At 40.2% G+C, this 23695-nt stretch overlaps 1 protein-coding gene across 1 annotated transcript; it reads right to left on the reverse strand.

Moving 5' to 3' along the window:
• Window positions 1-1073: 1073 nt before the first annotated feature.
• On the reverse strand, window positions 1074-22527 carry SMU1 (SMU1 DNA replication regulator and spliceosomal factor). Its single transcript, XM_049897056.1, has 12 exons — window positions 22409-22527; window positions 18058-18268; window positions 15007-15159; window positions 13726-13836; window positions 11903-12031; window positions 10381-10500; window positions 8628-8744; window positions 7913-8040; window positions 7217-7343; window positions 4070-4237; window positions 2850-3002; window positions 1074-1603 (listed from the first exon to the last, which is right to left on the reverse strand). Exons 1-12 carry the CDS (start codon window positions 22432-22434, stop codon window positions 1505-1507), a joined length of 1542 nt encoding a protein of 513 aa, XP_049753013.1. The 5' UTR covers window positions 22435-22527; the 3' UTR covers window positions 1074-1504.
• Between the last annotated feature and the right edge of the window lie 1168 nt (window positions 22528-23695).

Raw genomic sequence — 23695 nt, forward strand, 5'->3', positions numbered from 1 at the left:
GACCATTTTTTTTTTTTCGTAAGATTACGGCACATTTTTAAAAAATTTTTATTGTGCTCTAAGTGAAAGTTTACAAATCGTCAGTTTCTCATACAAAAATTTATATGCACCTTGCTAGCAGTTTCTCATACGAAAATTTATATGCACCTTGCTATATACTCCTAATTGCTCTCTCCCTAATGAAACAGCCCACTCTTACCCTCCACTCTCTGTTTTCGTGTCCATTCCACCAGCTTCTGACCTCTGCCCTCTCATCTCCCCTCCAGACAGGAGATGCCAACATAGTCTCAAGTGTCTACTTGGTCCAAGAAGCTCATTCTTCACCAGCATCATTTTCTATCTCACTGTCCAGTCTAATTCCTGTCTGAAGAGTTTTGCCCACTTTTTGATTGGATTGTTTTTCTTATTGCTGAATTTTAAGAGTGCTTTGTATATTCTGCATAAAGTCTTTGATCTGATCTGTGTGTTTTGCAAATAGTTTCTCTGAATCTGAGGCTTGTCTTTTCATTCCCTTGGTTTTCATAGAGCAGTTTCTAATTTTAATGAACACCCAACTTGACAATTTCTGCTTTCATGGATCATGCTTTTAATGTTGAATTTTACTCACTGCCAAACCCAAGGTCACCTAGACATGAAACAGATACCCATGTGCAAAATATATTCAAGGGTATCACAGGGTTTTAAGTTTTTTCCTTTAGCTAACTGATGATGCACACTGCAAACAAGACTCGCTAAGTCTCAGGTCCTTTTCTAATTACTCTTCAGGACAACAGTACACTTCATTGCCAAATCTTCCTTCACGTACAAAAGGATAATGTCAAAACTTTAAATTCTCAGAATGGATGCTGAAACCAGTACTACTCCGAAAGCTGGCCAGAACAGCTGAAAAGGCACAGCTGAGAAGAATGAGTGGAAGGCTGAGAGGGCAGTGAAATGAGATCTTACGTATCACCTGACCTTTCTACATATCAGTCTACTATCTCAGGAAATGCCTTCCTGCTGTACTTGAGATTCAGGGATAATAGTACTGCCACCGCCACTTTAAGTAAATCAGTTAAATGGATAAGCACATATTAAAAACAACACCTCCAGACAGGTGGAAAGTTTATTAACATCTTAAAAAAAAAAAATGAACAGAAAACAGCTAGTGAACACGGGATAGTTCCTTATTTACAAGTTCTACTGGGAGAGGTACAATTTAATCAGCATTTCCAATAATCAAAAGAGTAGAATTTCTTTCTAGAAATACCAATATTTCACTCTCCAGGTAAAGGATTATTGAAAACATTATGTAATTGCCCCATTCAGAAGCAAACTAATGCCGTAAAAATACATTAAAAAAAAAAAAAAGGTAATTGCTACTTAAATGAACTTTCACAAAATTATTCTGTGTGTGGCCTAACTCACTTTGTCTCCTTAGGAAAGCTAGAAAAAAAAGAGCAACACACGTGAATGTCTTCGTTGACGTGCATGCTCCCAAGCTAGTTTAAAAAGAAAAGTTGCCTTAGGGTTTCCAGAGTTTTAGGAGTCCATCTTCACTGTAGGTAGCAATCAGGTTCTGATGAGGGTGATGGGCAATGCCAATCACATCCTTCTCATGAACCTGGAACAGGGAAGCACAGGGTTAGGGTGTACTGGTCTATAACAATCACCCTGAAGAGGCTCCACGAGCTAAGTAGTAGGAAAGAAGGAGGTAAGTTTCCACTTCTCACTGAAACAATCGTGCCCAAGATGGCCTCACCCAAAGCTTGAGGAAAACAAGAAAACGGGGAGGCATCAAGGGGTTAAACGAACATACACAGAGCATTTTTTTTTTTGTTCTGTTTTTCATAATATGTAAATAACAATGCTTTGTCCCAAATCATTTCTGCACTATAGCTAATCCTACTCGTTAATACCATTCTGTAAAATTCTAAAACAGTGGTTGACAACAAATGACTCCTCCAGTTCAGTAAATCTGTGTCTTCCAGGCCCCTGAGCTAGAGAACATTCCTATCTCATCTTGTTTTGCCCTGATCTTCAATCTGTACCTGAGGCTTCACAGGGCAGTTGTGTCAAAGTTCACTCAAGAATAATTCCAGCAAAGAGATTATTTTCTGACACAGGCATGTATAGGACTTGTTATATATACACCATACCATTTTTTCCTGAACCACAGAAGACTACTACATTTGGGGTTGTAGCCAGGTGACTGAATTCTGACCAACAGAATGAAGAACAAAATAATGTATCTTCCAGATGTGGGTCTTTAAAACAGTATACCCTTCCAGCTACCTTTTCTCTTCCTGAGATCTGAGATGCCACATATTACAAATGGCACAGCTAAGCGATGAAGGAGGGCTACCCGACTCACATCATGTTGTGACATGTTAAGAAATAAATTTTTATTGTGTTAAGCCCCTGGGATCTGAGAATTGTTGGTGTTAATACTAATAGATAGACTCCCCTTGCACTGACTCTCAAAACACAGAACTGCAAGTTTTTAACAGACCACAATCAATTTGATAGGGTAATATATAAATAATTTGTCCTCAAAAGGACATGGTGAGAACTAGCTTCCTCTGTCACTCTCCAATCCCCATGGGGAAGATCTGGCTAATCCAGCTGGCTAATGGAGATAGGGAAGTTCCCTTCCTATTCTCTGCTCTATTATACCCATCCTATACTCTTGAAGCTGAGGGCTTCCTGACGGATGCCTGTTCCTGACAAGGAAAATACTTACAGGTCCTTTATTTTATTTAGTGATAAAATGCCTCCAGTCAGTCTGGAAAAGGTGTGTACTTCAGAGTTCAGAAAGACACACGCACTAACACAGTTTCTTCAGACGACCTTACATCAGTAATACTCACTGTCAAAGTTCTCTCCAGTTTACCAGTCACTGTGCTGAAACAGTAGAGCACGAAGTCCTCGCCCACACAGTAGATCCACTCACCACGCGGAGAGAGGGCACAGCAAACAAAGTCACCACCTTCTCTTTTACCAGAGCTGAAGCTTCTAACAATCTAGGTAATACCACACGCCAGGGAAAAAAACAAAACATCCTCATTAGCAGCAGCTCAGCCTCGTGTATCATTTTAAAGGGACATTTTCACACTGTTACTTCATACTCTGCTTTATTGTCATTTATAATTAGATCTCCAATTCCATTTATCACATGCTAAATCCTCTTACCTGGGAAATATTCAACAGAGAGCTATCTAAAATCAGTGGCAGACAAAAGTTTAGAATCCACATGTTCCAAGTCACCAATCCTGCTCCTTAGTCTACTGAGTGAGCCATATTCCCCTGAAGCACATTTACCACCACATATACAATTTTCTTAATTAAATATTACTGGCTCTCAGAGGTTTGTGGGCTTGTGCTCCCCAGCTTCCTCTTTCTAACAGAGTAAGATACGCTCCCACACAGGATTGAACTTCGCTCCAAAAACTTGCTTGCTCTTGCTCTATTCTATAGGGCATTAAAATCATCATACGTTAAGCTGAGTATGACATGCGCCTAGGCCAACATGTCAATAGCATCACAACACAGGACTCAGGGCTTGAAACTCAATCTTGAAGCTGCTAATGCCCCCCGTGCTACCTCACAGTCCACAAAAGTGAGGTTCTTTGGGAACCATGCAGATGTCCTGATTCTTGATTAAATAACATCATGAGGACACTGTTGCCCTTCCCCATAAATGTTCTACATTAGATCACAGTAGCTAGATGTCCCGATTTGGTAATCCCCACCACACTACATCTCCCTACAGACAGGGATGGCTACCTGATCATCTTCACTGCGGTTCTGAAAGAGGCTTAAAGACGGATCAGAGCCTCATTTTATTCAAAGGACACAAAAGAAAGAACATAATATACAAACACTCTGATGAAAGGAGATAACTTCTGAGACACCAAAGAAATGCTTTGTAGAACTACAGTTTAAGTAAGTGTCTGAAAAACAAGTGCAGTGTATATGGAGTGGTGAAACTCTATTTGGTTAGTGCCTCGTGCTGAGAGGCCAGGACCAGGATAGGATGATTTGGAAACAGCCCACAGAACCTGCGCAAAAATACTTTCTGAGCACTCACCTGCCCCTGCATGTTCATGATGACCACCGTGTTTGATCTGTTGCACACCACAAAGTGCTCTGGGTTTTTAGGAAGCAGGATGACACTGTTGACAGTGATGTCTGTCCCTGCAGTGCTGCCCAGGGACTTAAAGGTATTCGAACATTCTGTGGTCTTCATGTTCCAAATCTACCACACAGAAATTTAAGGCATAAACATTTCTTTGGTATAAGCATTTCTAAAGTTTTAAGGTTTAAAAGACTGAAAATTAGGATACTAAAAAGAAGAGTAAAACTGAGAGGAAAAAAGCTTACTGGTTTGTAAGTCCAGTCAAATACCCAGTAACCACTCATCTATCTGCTGATTAACTGATGTAAACTAAAGTCCCAAAGCTAAGTCATAAAGGCCTTTTAAATCTATCAGCTTTTCTTGCAATTTTTTTCTGGGCTCACAGAGCTACCTATCTTTAAAATTTGCTATGTGTCAACACTGCTACTGTCATATACAACCAGAAAGCTATCCCTGCCTGAACACCAAAATCAAATGAGGCTGACATGGATAGGACTGGAAAATGGGTTGGAGAGGGATGCTGGTGAGGAGTGAGCTTCTTGGATCAGGTGGACACTTTAGACTATGTTGGCATCTCCTGCCTGGAAGGGAGATGAGAGGGTGGAGGGGGTTAGAAGCTGGCAAAATGGACATGAAAAGAGAGAGTAGGGGGAGAGGGTGGGCTGTCTCATTAGGGGGAGAGTAGTTGGGAGTGTGTAGCAAGGTGTATATGGGTTTTTGTGTGAGAGACTGACTTGGTTTGTAAACTTTCACTTAAAGCACAATAAAAATTATTAAAAAAAAAAAAATCAAATGAGGTACTTCATACCCATTAAGATGGCTATTATCTGAAAAACAGAAAACATGTGTTAGTGAGGGTGTGGAGAAACTGGAACCCTCCTGCATAGCTGGTGGAAATGTAAAATGGTGCAGCTATTGTGGGTAACACTTCTAGCAGTTCCTCAAAAATTTAAACACATAATTACCTTATGACCCAGCCATTCCACTTCTAGGTATATACCCAAAAGATTTTAAAAGTAGGGACGCAGGTACTTGTACAACAATCCTCACTGATGCGTTATTCACAATAGCCAAAAGGCAGAAACAACAAATCTGTCCATCAACAGATGAACAAATAAACAAAACGTGGTATTATTCATACAATGGAGTATTATTCAGCCATAAAGAGAAATGAAATTCTGATACATGCCGCGTCACAGATCAACTTTGAAAACATTATGCTGGGTGAAAGAAGCCAGACGCAAAGGGATAAATATATAATCCCACTTATATGAAATATCTAGAACAGGCAAATGCAGAGACCAAAGTCTATTAGGGGTTGCCCGGGACTGGAGGGAGAAGGAGATGGGGAGTTATTGCTTAAGGGGTACTGAGTTTGTCTGGGGTGATGAAAATAAATTTGGAAATAGTGATGATGGTGGCACAATACAGTGAATCTAATTAATGTCACTGAATTGTACACTTAAAAAGGGTTAAAATGTAAAAAATTTTGTTATATATATTTTACCACAATAAAATGTAAAATATCTCTCTTAGGAAGAAAAAAAATCGAATGAGAGTTTTTTAGATTCACATGCTTGGAACCCTGTCCTGAGATTCTGATTTGGCAGGACTGGGGTAGGGCACAGGAAGGTGTATTTTTAAAAGGCTTCACAGATGATTCCCATGTGCAGCCTGTACTGAAAGCCACTGAACAGAGGTCACGACGTTAGCACACACATGAGAATCCCTGAAGTAGAAGCCACTCTCGGCCACTTGTATTACTTTTCCCAGTCCAACCTCTCCTTCTGGTAACAGTTCTCCACCCTAATGCCTTTCACCTTGCCGTTCTGGGCTGTAATGAAGTGGTTATGAATCAGCTATCACAGTTACTGAAATGTGAGATGTGCTTAAAGAAGAGATGGCCATATATTGCAGGGACATCACTCACTTAAGGAGGTATAAAAGCCTCCAAGGCATGGACTATGCTGTATGTTCCCTGTGTCTTCAACAGAGCAAAGCATAAAACAGACGTTTAATACCTATAAGATAGGAGGAAACAGTTGACCCACTAGCCCTAGTATTTATTTTCTTAATAAACACTATCTCATCCACCTCAGTCTCCTCTCTGAAGCCCAGCTGCCTGGGAGAGAAATGACTATTTCAGGGATCAGGTGTAACAAGGCTTCTGGTGTTTTCTGTCTAAAAGGTCAGTGAGATGCTTTACTCACACTGCAGAACCAAGGGAAAAGGCAACAAAACAGAGAGACCTAGACAAACCAACTCCCAAGGACATTTACAGGGTATGAGGCCCATACATACAGCACAAAGAGGGCAAATCCCATGACTAAACTACTAAAGCCCCATGTGTTTCCCCATCCTTCCTGCAGGACAGCACATCTCCCGCCTTCGGGTTCTGGTTTGATACCCAGAAGAAGCACTTGCGGAGGGGGCTCTGACTTTAGGAGCTTGTGTTAAAATGTTGAGGTCTTTTGCCAAAAGGCACTCACATAAGGGCAACTTAAAAGAAGCAAGTCCAGTATGTAAATGCAATGTCTCAAACATTTCTAGCAATTTTCTACTTTGGTTTCTCCTACCTTTTGTAGGAAATGAGACCCTCTCTTCAAATAACTGAACTTTTAAGCTACCTGAGATCCATCACTCTCAGCTGAGAGTTGAGGCCAGAAAGTACCTAAGACTTAGTTCTACTCTGCACCTCTCCTCCCCCTCTATAAATGCTGTTAGGATTGTGAGGTTGTGCAACAAAACAGAGAGCTATTTGGCTCTCTGTGAATCTCTTAGGGGATGGACCCTGCTATCTACCTACAGCACGGCAGATTTTAATCACTGTGCTTATCTGTGAATTGGAAATGACTTAAGTTTAGGATTCCACACTCTTTTTTCCTACACATGATAAAGTCTGTTTGGACTTTTTAGGCTTGAGATTTGAGGTCCTTACGACAATAGGGGTTACCCACAGGCGTGTCTCAGACTCACCTCATTTATGGCATAAATAGCTAATAAAGAAGTTTTCTCCACCACAAATGTCACCACTGATAACTCATCAAAGGACAAAGATGGAAGAGACACCCCAAAATAAACCAGCATCAAATACTTAACCTTTACAGTGCCATCAGAGGATGCACTAATAATATAATGTCCATCTTGTGTAAATGTTGCTTCATTAACAAACGAGGAATGGCCACGAAATTCCTTCAGAGTTTTACCAGATTTTAAGCCATGAATTCTATCACAAATAAAAAGCAAATTAAAAGAACAATTAATATTCTATATATTACGGCTGGGACCAAATGTTGAATGTATTTTAGATGAATTATAGAAGCTCATGTTGTAACAGTAAGTGAAGAAAGAAGGCTATGCAATTGTGTATGCAATACATTTTCCATTATGTCAAACAATCAGACAAAATCAAAACCAAAATTTTTGCACAAAAAGAGGCTGGAAGAAAATATGCCAGTAATACTACAAGCTTGTGTTCGAGGACAGGCCTCTAAAAAATTTAGTTAATAAGAGATTCAGGATCAGGAGGTCTCAGCTGGGTCCCAGGGATATGTATTTCAGGCAGGGCCTCTAGGGAATTTTCATATAGGTGGGTCAGAGACCACCCTTTGGGTAGAAACTCAAACAAATGGATAGCACAGCCTCAGCTGTGCCCTGACCAGGGAAATGAGGTCTTACACACCCTTCCCTTCCACATCACACTGCCCTGGGGAAGGCATATCCAATCACTAGTACCTCTTCCTGGGCCTCATCGTAGCATACCCAAGTGATGGGAGTTTTGGGATTCTTACTTACCTAATTGTCTGGTCAAAAGAGGCACTCAGGATCTGACTACTATCCTTAGAAAAGCTTAGACAGGTGACACCTTTACTGTGTGCCCTTTCAAATCTCCTTAAACACTGTCCACTCTGAATCTTCCACACCTTTATTGAAAAAAAAGAGTAAAAACTTGTGAACAGTGTCCACTATAGTTCACAGAGCCAAGCAAGATGCAATGTTCACTAATGTACTCAAACATTAAAAAAATGCATGCTAATAGCTGAATATATGTATGCTTCCCATAGTACAATAACTGAATCCTTTGAAACTTAAACTTTTTTCCTTGTAAATTATTAAAACCCAAATTTAGATTCAAAGTTCACTTAGCAGAGATCATTTCTGTATTCTATCTAGCCCAGGGTGTTTTACCAGCAATTAAATACAAATCACACCTAAACAGCTATAGCCCATACCCTAAGAAAATAAGGTACCTCACATAAGGCGAGGCAGGGTGGTACAGCAGGTCTATCACTTACCAACTTCAACAAGTTGTGACCTCACAACAAGCTACCGGACTTCCCCAGGCAGTTATCATTACGATTAAACAAGAAAAAACAAAGTGTTTAGCATGAAGTCGGTGCTCAACCAACAGCAGCTATTCCTGTGCAGAGCAGCATGTGCAGGACACCACCTCACCAGACAGGAGCAGTCCGAATGTTCACAGACAGGAGTCTGTGTCACTACAGCATACCTTGATTTTTCCATCTTGGGCCCCAGTCGCTAACATTTCTGTGTCTCTGCTGAAACACATGCAGAGGACTGCATCATCCATCATCATAAAGTTGTCCTGGGCCTGGTACTTAAGATCCTAAAGGAAATAAATGATGGTGAGCGGTTATCAAAATAAATAAAGCCAAGGCCCCAGTTGTCCCAGGTCTCCACAAACTCACTAAAAACAGGATAATGGGCTCTACAAACTATAAATCTACAAACTATAAACCATGCAGGCATGGTTCCTAATAAACAACTGATAATGATGGGATAAATAATTTCATAATATTCAAATTAATATTGTAAAAAATGCAAACATAGTACCCTAGATCTTTTGCTGATTCTTATTTAATTTCAATTTGGCTTATTTCTTTCCATCTTTCCTAGGCAACATTTCCCTATAGCTCCATATTTTCTACATGGCTCTTTAATAAATCTGAATTTATTTACTCAGAGGTATGAGATGAGAAAGTCAACTAACGGTTTTCCCAAATTGTCAGCTACTTTTCCTAAAACCATCTATTTATTTGTGATGTTCCTTTTATCATCCATTATTGTTTAAATGAAAATATCTTTAGCATTTCTTTCTGATTATAAACTGATATTGCTTCATGTTAAGAAAAAAAAAGCAAGTTCTATAGAAATATATAAAGCAGAAAGTGAACATCATTCATAAATCTACTGTGCAGGGTGTGGAATTGAGCACTCTATGATAAAGATTACATTTTAAATCAGTGGACCAAAGATAGCCAATGAACAGATTTTTGAGAAGAAAGTTAAGTTGGATTTATATCAATTTTATCCTCCTAAACAAATTCCAGATGGATAAAAAAACTCAACGTAAAATGAAACCAAAGAAGTACTAGAAGAAACCAGGGGAGGATAGGTGGATAAACCTGATAATACAAAAAAAAAAAAATTTTAACTCTGTAAAGCAAAATCATAAGCAAAGCCAAAAAGGTCAAAATGGAAAAAATATTTGCAATTCACATTGCAAAACTCTGACTGACTTCCTCAAAATATAAAGAGCTTCTACGAAACAGTAAGAAACAGGGCAACAAACCTAACAGAAAAATGGGCGCAGGATATGAACGGGCTTCACAAAACAGGAAATAGTGGTGGCTTTTCATACATAAAAAAATGTTCAATTTCACCCATACTAAGAAAAACACAATCAGTACTATAATCAGCTTAGAATGGAAACAATCTTAAATAGTGGTTAAATACATGTATCGGAATATAATACAGCAATGATCTTCAAGATAAAGGGAGAAAAAGAACAAGGTACATAGTATACTACCATCTGCATAAAAAAATAGATTTCAAAAAGGGTATATATTAAGTAATTGCTTGCATAAACAGAGAATATTCCAGGAAGGTTACATAAGAAACTGGTAACCATGGATGGGCTCAGGAAGGGAACTGACTGGCTGACAGACAACAGCTGGAGCAAGGCCACTGAGTAACTTTTTCTATATTTTAAATGTTGTATCAACTGTACATATTACCCACTCAAAATATAAACTCAATTTAAACTGTAAAAATAATAATAAAATTCCTCCCTTAATCACTAATAGTTTAATTAAAAATAAATGGATTTTTTAAATTACGAAAGTAATACATGTTTATTACAGACAGACCCTTCCTCAACTCATCTGACTTAGAGACAGAATAAGTAATGCAAAGTCAGTAATTCTCCCACTAGGGAAGCTAACATATTTAAAATACTTTACCTTCCTGATTTTTCCAGTCGTAAAGTTCCACACTTCAATGAATCCATCAACAGACCCAGTGACTAGATACTGACCATCTGGAGAAAATCGAGCACACTCCACATGTGATTTCTGACCAAACTGTTTCAAATGAAACAATGAAATAGATGCATTTTATCTAGTGGCCTTAGAACAATTCTCATTTTAACCTTGTGACAAGCCCTACCCTAGCAAAAAGTAACAGTCATGGCTGGTCCCATATCAATGTGTATTGGAGGGGAGTTTCTGTACCTGGACACAGGGAAATGATGGGTGTATTTTCTCTAACCAGTTTTATTATGTCTAGGCTCTCAGTTGAAAATGGTTTTCTGAATGTGGAATTAATAGTTCCAAAGGAAGGGAAAATACTATTTTAATATAGAATTCAGAACAAATACTCCTGTTAGCTCAGACCTTCAGTTTTTGTTAGAACCTGCTACTGTGAGCGTGGCTTTCACACTCAACCTAATACGATCTAGTATGTTCCTGTTGTGCATCTAGGGGAAAAAAGAATTCTTTCTAAATTAATGTATGTTCTTCCTACACTATTTTATAAACAAGTTTTCCATTACCATTTCTTTTCATGATTTTCATTTAACCTAATCGTAGTGTGTGGCTGCCTAATTCTGAAACAACTAATGAAAGCTGATAGACTGTTTCATACCCGGTAAACGCATACTGAGCATTTACCAGCAATGCTGCTCCCAATAAAAGATGAAAACTACAGAACATCAGATATATGGGAAGAACAGGGAAAAGATCTACTGTGAATTCATTTTAAATGCCAAAAAAGGAGAGTGTTTATAACAGAAAATTTGGCCCAAAAGCATAATTATAATGGGCTTCTACTATTTGTTTCAAGGCTTCAGCCAGGGTAGATAAAGGTACTCCTAGAAAGTATCTTTATATGCAAGTTAGAAATTTGTCTCTGGAAGAGACAAATTCAAAACACTAAACCAAAGCCAAAGAGTTGAGGAATATAAAATTATTTTAAAATCCATTCATTCAATTAGAGCACAAACCCAGAGAGAAGATGAAGTGAAAACATGGTTCTAATTCTGGAAATGCAGCGATTATCTCATTATGCTTTTTCCTAGAAAGGCTCAGATATTTAAAAAAAAAAGAACCACCAGAACCAGCTAGAAGAGGATAAATCCACTTCCTATTCCATATCTGAGACTTTGCCTGACATGTAGTAGGCAAACACTCAAATGTTGAATAGGACAAATATATACAAAGTTCACAGTCAGTCCCAGGCTAAATCCAAATGCAGGCTCCTTGGGAATGAGTTAAATGTCAGGTGTATGATTACAGTTGGTAACAGGTCTGAGGTATACCACTGCCAGGCCCCAGCAGTACCCTAGTGGACACCAGGAGCAACCTCGAATGATCTTCCAGACCTAGTGAGGTCTGCTTAGCTAAGCTCCTGGCACAGCGCCTGGCTGACCACATGAAAATTGCTCAACAAATGCTTACTGACCACCTTAGTATCTAAGAATCCTACCTTAATATGCCTACTCAGCTGCGTAGGAAACTTTTCTTCTTCTACATCTTTGACAGCTGCTTTGCCTCGGAACAAATCTATGGTCATGCCAGGAGGAAGCAATCCCTGGTGCTGCTGCCATTTCAGTGCCTGTGAGAAAAGAAATAATACTGCAATCCACCCAGGTGCTTTTAAGGGCTGATCCTAATTGCTCAAACAAAGCCAAGCCTGCAAAGAATGAAGTTCAAAGAAAACCGAGTCATTCAGGCCCCCAAACACCGCTGATCATCCAGACTCAGCATAATCTGTGAGTCCTAGAGACAAGGCTGACCTCAGGGTGGGAAGGGAGCCAACTGAGAGCCAGTGAGTTGATCTGTCCCACACTGATTTTCTTACAGTTGTGGCTTTTCTATTAGAAACAAAATTTGGAAAACAGGTATCGCCTGTAGTTCCAACACACAAACACAGCCACTGTTGACAGTTTTTTCTGAACTACCATGTAGCCTCCCCTGCAACTTATACAGGTGTTTAATTAACACAATTTTAATTACACTATATGTAAAACTTTATGTTCTCTTTTTTTCACCTTTCATCGGATCATGCTATGAATCATCTTAATGGCTATAAAATATATCCGATCTAGTGGATGTTTTGTAGTCTACCTAATCCATATATGGCGGACATTTACACTACTTCCAATTTTTCACTCATCCAAATAATGCTGCAGTGAACCTCTCTGTTTGGTGGATCTGGGGATTTTTCCCCTTAGACTACATTCCTAGAAGGGGAATTGCTGAATCTAAACAAGATCATGAAAAACTCCGGATACACACTGCCAAATTGTTTTGGCAAAAGGGTTCCTTCCCAAAAATGTTGCAACTGCAACAATATGTAAGACTGCACTGTGGGGAATGGAAAAATCATAGACTTTGGAGACAGATGGTCCTGTGCTAGACCATTTGCCAACTGTGTAACTCTAACCCCCAATTTCACCCAGTGAAAAAGCCTAAATCCTGGAGCTGCTGAAATGATAAAACAAGACAGTATAAGTAAGCCATATAACAGGCTGAAGAGAGAATGGGCCAGTCAGTGGTAGCCAAGAACAGAGAAAACTGAAACCTAATTATCTAAGACTGTCAATCCACAAGACGCAAGCCAAACTACCTGGCCAAACTCCAATAAGGCTCAAGAATTCGAGGCACCATATATCCCTGAAGAAGATACGGCATGAGGCTGAAAACAGGGGCGATGGTTAATAGTCTATATAAGAAGCAATTAGCTCTCCCAAACCCTACGCATCAGGTGACTGCCTCGCCCCATCCTAAAAAGAAATCAAGTGGTTTATTTCCTGGAAAGATTGAGGTCTTGGGCTCTGGAAAACCAGGTAGAGCTCAGGGTGTAGGTGAGAAGCCATGATGAGAACAGAAAGATTAAGAGCAAATCGGTATGCTAACCAGTGACATCATTTGCCACATAGCTGATAAGTGAGAAAACTAGGCTCTCTCGCAATAGCTCTAATGTGCCCGGGACAGCTCTCACTTGCACCTGGTATCCTGACATAATGATCAATAGTTCCCCCTTTCAACCTCAAAAGTATCCCATATTGGATAATAAATTCTATGGTCACCCTTATTCTAACCATTCTAAAGCTTCTGCTATTAACCACTAAGTTATGTTGCCTCTTTCAGGAGAAAGGGTGGGTAGCACAGTATACAGCTCTTGGTATAAGACAAGCAGGTCCAATTCTTAGGATGTCTGATTTATTTCACTCATATATACAATTAATATAAAGGAAATAGTATGGGGAGTTCAGGATAATTTTAGCTCCACCAGCATTTAATTACCTGTCCCAGCAATGCCATGAGACGAGATGGAGGGACCACACTGACTTCCCCAGCTAACGCCTGGGCAATTGCTGCTCTTCTCTTCTCTTTGCTACTCCCATCTGGGTATGCCTGAAAACGAGAGGAGAAAACGTTATTTCCATGAGGCAGCTGCAAGATATGACTATGCTTATTTAAACAAACAAACACAAGGAAGCAGAAACACTCCAAGAGGAAAATATGAATAGAAATTACCCAGTTAGAAAGATTAATTAAAATATCACTTTTTGGATACGTTTGGTATCTTAATTGTGGTGATGGTTTCACAAGTGTATACATGTGTCAAAACTTATCCAAGTGAACACATTAAATACATGCAGTTTATTGTATGTCAATTATACCTCAATAAAGCTATTTAAAAAAAAAAAAAAAAAAAAAACACTTTTAAAAGCAGATGTTCCAAATCTGCCAGCTTATGTATCAAAAGCATGAGTCGGAAGGTCAATCTATGCTACTACTTCTGAAAAGAGTCCAGGTAAACCATGTCAAAGTCAGAGTTGTTTTCCTGTTCTTGAAAAATCTGCAGAGCCAAGGTTTCTATTATATTCCTTGGTAATTTCAGTTAAATCACTCCCAGCCCAGAAGTTCTGCACACTTCCAACTCAAATCCTATCCTAGTAATCTAAACTCCTTTCCTTTATCCTCATGGTTTCTGTGAGTTTAACTTTCCATTATCCAGTGCCTATTAAATTCTTCTTCATCCTATTTACATAATCCCCTAGTGAAAGGAGGGCTGGGTAGGAAAGAACGAAACTACACATATAGTAAGGTGTGGGAAGAAGAAAAGACTACCAGCCACCATGTGCTACCAGTCAGCATGGTCAGCTAAGAACCATAAGCGTGAACTTCTAGGGACCTGAAGAGCTGAGAGAAAGCTACAAATGTCAGAGGCAAGGGACACCAATGCAGTGAACATACCAGCAATCAGGCAACACTTCAGGGCCAGAGAAAAGCACCTGGGCAGATGTGGAAATGGTATCAGAATAAAATTTTCTGCTTCTTTACGAAGCAAATACACGACACTCTAAAATGGAGAGTGTATGGGAAGGAAGATCCTCGAACACTCAGAAACTGAACAAGATTATTCTAACATATGCGAATCTCAGCCAACATATCTGGACAGAAAATACTGCCAAAAATTAAATCAAACTCATAACAAATATCCAATAAAAAGGTTAAAAGATCATATTATTGCATATTTTCAAAGTGAACAACAGTTTCTTTTCATTACTACAGTCATACCTCACGAGGATCAAAGTAAGACCTGGCCAAGAGGTTCTCCAGATGAATATACCGCTCTGGCTGTGTTTGTTTCAACATGATCATAGGGTCAGTCTGTCTCAGAAGTGACCTGGCAGCACCCAATTCACGGAGCTCTATCAATTCTAGAACAACCTGTTGAACGAAAATGGCTATTTCAACATATTCTCTCATATTTCTTTTCAACACAATTTTTGATGGAGATACAGCCTGCCAAAGAGATTTCCAATACTGGGAGATGCCCCTTCTTTTTACTAGAAATTTCAGGTGGGCAACTGAAGTAATTATTGGTAATAATTTCTTCAGAACTTCAACCTCCATCCTTCTTTAAAAAAAAAAAAAAAAACTTTATAATTTAGGGCAGTTTTAGGTTTTCAGAAAATTACCCAGGAAGTACAGAAAGTTCCCATACACCCTTCTCTGCACTGCCACTGTTTCTCCTGTTGTTAATATGTTACATTTCCGTTGTGCATTTGTTATAAGTGATGAATCAATATGGACAGATGATTAACTGAAGTCCATAGTTTACACTAGGGCTCACTCTTTGGGTTGTAGAGTTCAATGGGATTTGACAAAGCATAATGTCACATATCCACCACCACAGTATCATACAGAATAGTTTCACTGCCCTCAAAGTGCCCTTTGCTTCACTTATTCATTCTTCCCCTTCTTCCTCTGACCCTCTGGCAAGCACTGAACTTTTTACTGTCTTTATAGTTTTGCCTTTTCCAGAATGTCATATAGTTGGAATCACACAGTATGTAGCTTTTCCAGACTGGCTTCTATCACTTAGCAACATGCATTTAAGGTTCCTCCATGTCTTTTTGTGGCTTGACAGCTCATTTCTTTTTATCCCTGAAAATAATAACCGTCCTTCGTCTTTAACCTACCAACCTCCCGTCCTCTCAGGCCCCTTGTTCAGAACACACATGCTAAAGAAAACTGAAGATGGGACTATCTCCATGGGTTCCTGAGAGACCTTTCTCCAGTTACTGAAATTTCCTTTGGAGAATTACTGAACTTATGTTGTTAAAGAAATAGAACAACTTCCCTATTTTTACTTCAAACAACACTAAATTCTTATTTCCAAAAAGCCCATTTTGCTCATTTAACCATCACTTAAGAAACAATTTCAATTTGGGAAAAGTCTTGACTTTTCCAAGAAGAGAGGGAAAAAAAAACAAAGCAGCATCCAAGACTTGATAAAATAAAAAAAAAAAGAAAAGAAAAATTTTTTAATTGTGCTCTGTCACAACAAAGAACCCGAGGGAGCAGGAGAACAGTGGGATGCAGACTTCAAATTCTCGTAAAAAGACCAGACTTAATGGTCTGACTGAGACCAGAAGGTCCCTGGAGGTCATGGTCTCCAGACCTTCTGTTAGCCCAGGACAGGAACCATTCCCAAAGCCAGCTCTTCAGACAGGGATTGGACTGGATTATGGGATAGAAAATGATACTTGTGAGGAGCGAGCTTCTTGGATCAAGTAGACACATGAGACTATGTGGGCAGCTCCTGTCTGGAGGAAATATGAGGAGGCAGAGGGGGTCAGAAGCTGGCCAAATGGACACGAAAATAGAGAGTGGAGAGAAGGAGTGTGCTGTCTTATTGGGGGGAGAGCAGCTGGGGGTGTAGGGCAGGATGTATATAGGTTTTTGTACAAGAGACTGACTTGATTTGTGAACTTTCACTTAAAGCACAATAAAAATTAAAAAGACTATACCTTTTGGCATAGGAAAACAGATACCTAGTGAGGAAAAAAAAGGCCAATTAAAGGATAAAGCCCATAGTTATAAAGACTTGTATAGAAGACAAAGCAGAGGGTTAGCGAACAAGACGAGGACCTCAACAAGACAGACTGACACAGTGGCTGCAACAATTGGCTCAAGCATGACAATGACTGTGAGGATGGCGCAGGACCAGGCAGTGTTTTGGTCTGTTGTATACAGAGTTGCTATGAGTTGGAACCATTTCAATGGCAGCTAACAACTAACAGAAGAGTACAAGTCTTAATTTCACCATCATAAAGTTTTGCAGAGCTTTGAAGGAGTATATGTGCTATAAAAATCAACACTATTGATTCAAACTATTAATTTTTTTTTAATAAAGCCTTAAAAAGATTTAAAAAAAAAAACTGCTTTAGGTGAAAGTTTACAGCTCAAGTTAGTTTCTCATACAAAAATTTATACACATATTGTTACGCGATCCTGGTTTGCAATCCCTGTAACGTGACAGCACACTCCCCATTTCCACCCCAGGTTTCCCATGTCCTTTCAACCAGCTCCTACCCCCTTCTGCCTCCTCATCCCGCCTCTAGACAGGGGCTGCCCAATTAGTCTCGTATATCTACTTGAACTAAAAAGCACAGTCTTCGTGAGTATTATTTTATGTTTTATAGTCCAGTTTAATTTTTTGACAAAGTGAATTTTAATGGCTGAGTTGTGGACTGAATTGTGTCCCCCAAAAATGTGTATCAATCTGGCTAGGCTGTGACTCCCAGTATAGTGTGGTTGTCTACCATTTATATCCTATGTGTTGTAAATCTTAACCTCTATGATGTTAATGAGGTGGGATTAGAGGCAGTTATGTTAATAAGGCAGGACTCAATCTACAGGATTAGGTTGTATCTTGAGTCAATCTCTTTTGAAATATAAAAGAGTGAGGCAGAGAGGAGAGGGACGTCATGCCACCAAGAAAGAAGCGCTGGGAGCAGATTGTGTCCTTTGGGCCTGGGGTCCCTGTGCTGAGAAGCTCCTAGGCAAGAAGACTGATGACAAGGATCTTCCCCCAGAACTGACAGAAAGTCTTCCCTGGGAGCTAATGCCCTGAATTGGGACTTCTAGTCTCTGAGACTGTGAAAGAATAAATTTCTGTTTGTTAAAGCCATTCACTTGTGGTATTTCTGCTAGCAGCACTAGATAATTAAGAGAGGCTATTCCAGTCATACAGCTCTGTAAGGAATCCTCACTGATGCTTCCTAGACGGTGGGTCCACGGTAAGCCAACCCAAGGGATCGGAATCACCACCACTCTTACCTGTTCATAGAGGTCAATAAGGGTTTTGTCTGGCAATTTCAGGGACTGTATAGCCTGTAAAACAGTATCCCAATGGCCACTATTAATGTCCGCCACAAAACTCTCAATACTGTCCACAGTATTCAAAGACACCGTAGTTTCCTCCTGCAACGTGGCTAACGCCCGATGTAAGCTGTTCTCCTTCAGGTATTGCATGATGAGACGGATCACACTGAAAGAAAAAAGCAAGTTAGACAGCTCAGGGATCCTCACTCACCAAAGAGGCCACAAAATAAAGCCCATCCTAAATTATTTTTCCCTACTAGTCATTCTCCTTTCACCACCTACTTGTCATTTCTTTTTCATGTGAGCAAAACTTTACAATAATCACCAAATCTGAGTTAAAGGGACCTTGGGATCATCCAGTTCTTCTCCCATCTCAGAGATGGGAGAACTGGGGTTCAGAGAGGGAAAATAATTTGCCCAACGTCTTACAACCAGCTAGAAGGAGAGCTGATACCAAGGTGGCTTTCTTACTTCCTAGGTCAGGGGTCTTTTTTATTATGCCCACTTTATTAATTCTTACAATTATACTGTTATACATTTTGGTGAGGTATTTTAAACTCGGCCTAGTCACTGACACAAAATGACCTATTACAGTATAATTCAATCAATTTTTTAGATGACAACCAAAAAAAAAAAAAAGTGGGAATTGAAACTTTCTTAAAGGGAATTTGTTGAACACAAGTAAGTAGAGCTGTACCATAAAAACAAAACAAAAAACGATGCTTCCTCATTTGCCAAAATAACACCTCCTCACTGCCTTTATCACCAAACTTGCAGGACAAATGAAATAAGAACACTGTGGATTCAGTTTCCCAAGGACAATTTCCAAATACTGGGAGAATAAGCAACATTTTCAACATATGACAGAAAACTAATTATAGTTAAAACTTCTTGACCTTGGACTAAATAACAGGGATTCTTGCGAAGAATGGGTTCACACAGACTGTACATGTTCACTGAAGGACACTGTGATACACTGTTTTCCTTCCTCTCTGCTCCCACCCATCTATCTGCAAAGAAACCAAGCATATAGTACCTCTGCTCAGGGCACGAGCTTTATTGTGGCTTGTATAAAGGCTGTTGGCATAAAGCTGCACTGGCGAATATGGCAGCCACCTGCCATAAGTGGCTACTGAACACCTGAAATACGGCTAGAGCGATTGAGGGACTATGTTTTTAACTTTACTTATTTGAAATTTAATTTTGAAAACCAATGTTTGACTCAGTAGTGAAAAACCTTCAAATATGTTTGGAACAACTTGGGTATAAGAATCTACTTTTTTTTTTTATTAACTTTTATTGAGCTTCAAGTGAAGGTTTACAAATCAAGTCAGACTGTCACATATAAGTTTATATACATCTTACTCCGTACTCCCACTTGCTCTCCCCCTAATGAGTCAGCCCTTCCAGTCTCTCCTTTCATGACAATTTTGCCAGCTTCCAACTCCCTCTATCCTCCCATCCCCCCTCCAGACAGGAGATGCCAACACAGTCTCAAGTGACCACTTAATATAATTAGCTCACTCTTCATCAGCATCTCTCTCCTACCCACTGTCCAGTCCCTTTCATGTCTGATGAGTTGTCTTCGGGGATGGTTCCTGTCCTGTGCCAACAGAAGGTTTGGGGACCATGACTGCCGGGATTCCTCTAGTCTCAGTCAGACCATTAAGTCTGGTCTTTTTATGAGAATTTGGGGTCTGCATCCCACTGATCTCCTGCTCCCTCAGGGGTTCTCTGTTGTGCTCCCTGTTAGGGCAGTCATCGATTGTGGCCGGACACCAACTAGTTCTTCTGGTCTCAGGATGATGTAGGTCTCTGGTTCATGTGGTCCTTTCTGCCTCTTGGGCTCTTAGTTGTTGTGTGACCTTGGTGTTCTTCATTCGCCTTTGATCCAGGTGGGTTGAGACCAATTGATGCATCTTAGATGGCCGCTTGTTAGCATTTAAGACCCCAGACGCCACATTTCAAAGTGGGATGCAGAATGTTTTCATAATAGAATTATTTTGCCAATTGACTTAGAAGGCCCCTTAAACCATGGTCCCCAAACCCCCGCCCTTGCTCCGCTGACCTTTGAAGCATTCATTTTATCCCGGAAACTTCTTTGCTTTTGGTCCAGTCCAACTGAGCTGACCTTCCATGTATTGAGTGTTGTCCTTCCCTTCACCTAAAGGAATCTACTTTTTCAACTGTAAATTTTATGAAATCTAAACACATCAAGAATTTCCTACAAATCTGAGCAAATTGAGATGTACTGTTAGTGTAACATACACACCAGGTATCGAAGACTTAGTACCAAAAAGAAATGTAAACTTTCTCATTAATAATTTTATATTGACTACATGTTGAAATAATAATATTATATATACTGGATTAGATAAAAATATGTTATTAAACTGATTTCACCTATTTTGTTTTGCTTTTTTAAAATGTGGTTACCGAAAAATTTAAAAGTACATATGTGGCTTACATTTCTATTGGACCACACTAGTACTGAGGACCAGACATCTTGGCTGGGAAGAATTTCAGACAGGAATTTCTGAATTCCTTTCCCCAGAGGAGAATAATCATAAAACAATAACCAATGTTTATATTTGCTACATACTGATGCTGTTCTAATCATTTTAGACAGATTAATTCATTTACTCCTCAAACCGACCCTATCAGGTAGGTTTTATTATTATCACCATTTTACAGACGAAGATTTGACCAAGTGGAAAAATGAGGATTCAAATCTGGCGGCCTGGCTCTTGAAAATACATCCCTGACAGAAAAATTCCTGGAAAACGGAGCTGACTACTATTACTGTCAGCTCTCTCTCGTGTCCCCTTTAGAGGTGCCCCAGGCTCAGGTCCCTGCTACTCTGGTACCATATTATCCTCCTCAGCACAGTTACGTTGACCTCCATTTTGCAGTCCCAAAATGAGTCCCTCACCCAAATACTTCATACTCAACATAGCCAAGATCAAAGCCCCTACCGTCCAACTCAATGTAATACATAAATCACTAGAAGTTTTAGAAATAGTCTCAGATTTCAATCAGAGCTGTCACTTACTAGCTGGGAAAATCAGTTAACACCTCTGAGGTGATTTCCTCACCTGTTTAAAAAAAAAAATCTACCCTGTGGGGTTGCTGAAAGCATTGACTATATCACTTATAGAGTGCCTAGTGAAGAAAGTGCTTAGTAAGTAATAGCTATTACTGATAGTAAAAACACGCAGCAACCACTGCTGCTACAGCCAGGGTGCTAGGGCTGGAAAATGATCAGTGTCCGCTATCATCCACGCACCAAAACATGCAGTCCATTCAACTCTTGCCCTGACCTGGTTATCTTAATCTCCAGCACTCCGTGTCACCTTTCTTTGCCTTTTTTTCTCTGCTGCACTACTACCATCTGTTACACTTCATATTTTACTTATTATTTTTGTTTGCTGTTTCTCTGTTTTGTTCACTTCTGGGTGCCCTACGTCTGGAACAGCAAGTGGCACACAGGCTTTAATATGTGTTGAATGAATAAACCTCCTTTCCTCCTATGACACGTCTTCAGGGCATGTCCTCTCCCCTCCTTACACCAAGGACACGAACGTTATGTCTGCTGACTTAATTATCGAGTGTTGGCAAGGACAGGACGGAAGGTGCAGTTCTGGAGAAGTCCACAAAAGAGTTTCTTTAATCACTCATTAATTCCCATCCATCCCTAAGCATTCTCCAGATTCTGTCTCCCCTCTGTGGCTACACATAGTTCACAGACTAGCCAAAGTTCAGCACCAGATAGAGAGTGATAGAGATAGGCAAGTGAGCCTCTACCGTATGCCCGGTACTGGGACTATAAGTACAAGAGGTGCCTACTCAGGTTAGTGGGTGGGCGGACAGACAAAACAAGTGCCGGGCAGAGGAAAGCAGAGGGGCCGTGTAAACAGAGAGGAGGAAAAGGAATTCTCTGCTTAAGGCGGGCAGAAAGAGAAGGAAGGCTTAGAGTCCATCCTCGCCCGCCCCCCCCCCGCCCCCTTGTACACATAGTTAGATTGGAGTCCGTCATTTACGTAGAGTCACAGAGCGAGGGCTAGAACTGGAGTCTTTAAGGTGTTTCCTTCCCTCCCCCCGCGCGGCGTCCCGCGGGGTTTTGCGCTTCACGTCTGAGAGTTGCGGGCCCGCCTCCGATGCAGTCAGATGCAAGTAGCAGCTTTGTGGGCAAGGAAAATCGTACCACTCTCTGGCCTCTCGGACGACCCCTCCTGACCATCCTCAACTCATACCCTTCACCTCCAGTCCCCGCCAGTCCGCGAATACCCGCTACTGCAAGACTTACTCCGACGACTCGATTTCGATCGACATTGCGATGGCTTTCCGGGCTCAGGCCCAGCTCCACGGTCAGGTCCCGCTTTCCTCTCAGGGCCGTCGCGCAACACACCAACGACACGTCCGGCGGCCGCTGCACGTCATTTCCGCTCTTCGGCTCGGCGTCCGACGCCAGCCACGTAGGAGGTGTGCGCAAAGAGGAGGGGCCGAGAGAACTGAGGGGCGGGGCCTCGGGGGCTTCCAAAGGCCGGAATCCAAGAGCTTGCCTCGCAGGAAAAAGCGTCCAGTCTCCTGCCTGGCGGGAGACTCCTGCTTGAAATTACTGGCTTGGAAATTTTGCTTTTGAAATGAATTTTGCAATTCATTGGTTACATTTAAAGATCTAACAAATTTACAGTACCGAATTGGACAATTAATTCATTCGAAACCGATGGAACACTATCCAGCATTTCTACAACGAGTTCATTGAGCTTTAAAAAAAAAAAAAAAAACTTTGAAGGCAAGGAACTATTTAATCGATCTAATTTTGAAAGTTTTGGAACCCAGTTAAGATTTGCATACCCACTTCTTGGAAAGAGCAAAATTACAGCATGTTTAAGAATTTGGCTGAAAAAGTTTTACTGCGGTGGTGCCTTTACTAAAAGTGCAATGAAGCCAAATGCAAATGTGTAAAGAGAGATTTGCGACTCCTTTTAACAGACTTAAATTCATATCTTATTAAACTGGCAGAGACCAGTGAAATGTAGGAATATCAATGAGTTTGAAAAATAAAGGCCACTTAAACATTTTATTGCCATCCAACATAAATTTTTAAAAAATATTTGGAGCACAATGATAAGAAATGAATGTGTGAAAATCACTTGTTGAGATTATTCATTTGGGGATTTCCTGCTGCATTTCAGTTTAATCCGATACTACCCCCAAAAGGCTGCCACACATCTTTTCTGTAACCTCTTAAATACTACTTCTTTATTCAAATCATCTATTTTCCATCGCTCTTGAAGGACATGGCCTCCAAGGTCTCAAAGGTATTAGAGTCTAAATATTTGCCTCAACATGCGGCAAGATACCAAGATAGTTTATAAGATGTCTGAGATATTCCTTCACTCTCCCATCCCATGACACAACTAGAAAGTTACTACAGCACTTTCCTTGGAAAGCAGGCCCAGCACATTTGCAACAATAGCACCTGTCTTCCTTTTCTCTACTTCTTGCCATGTTATTTGTATAACGTTATTTGTCATTGTTATTTGTATAATGGTTACTTTCCTATTGTTCTTATACAAGCATGTTTGCT

This window comes from Elephas maximus, chromosome 9 (assembly GCF_024166365.1).
Source record: "Elephas maximus indicus isolate mEleMax1 chromosome 9, mEleMax1 primary haplotype, whole genome shotgun sequence".
In the NCBI taxonomy this organism is placed as follows: Eukaryota; Metazoa; Chordata; class Mammalia; order Proboscidea; family Elephantidae; genus Elephas; species Elephas maximus.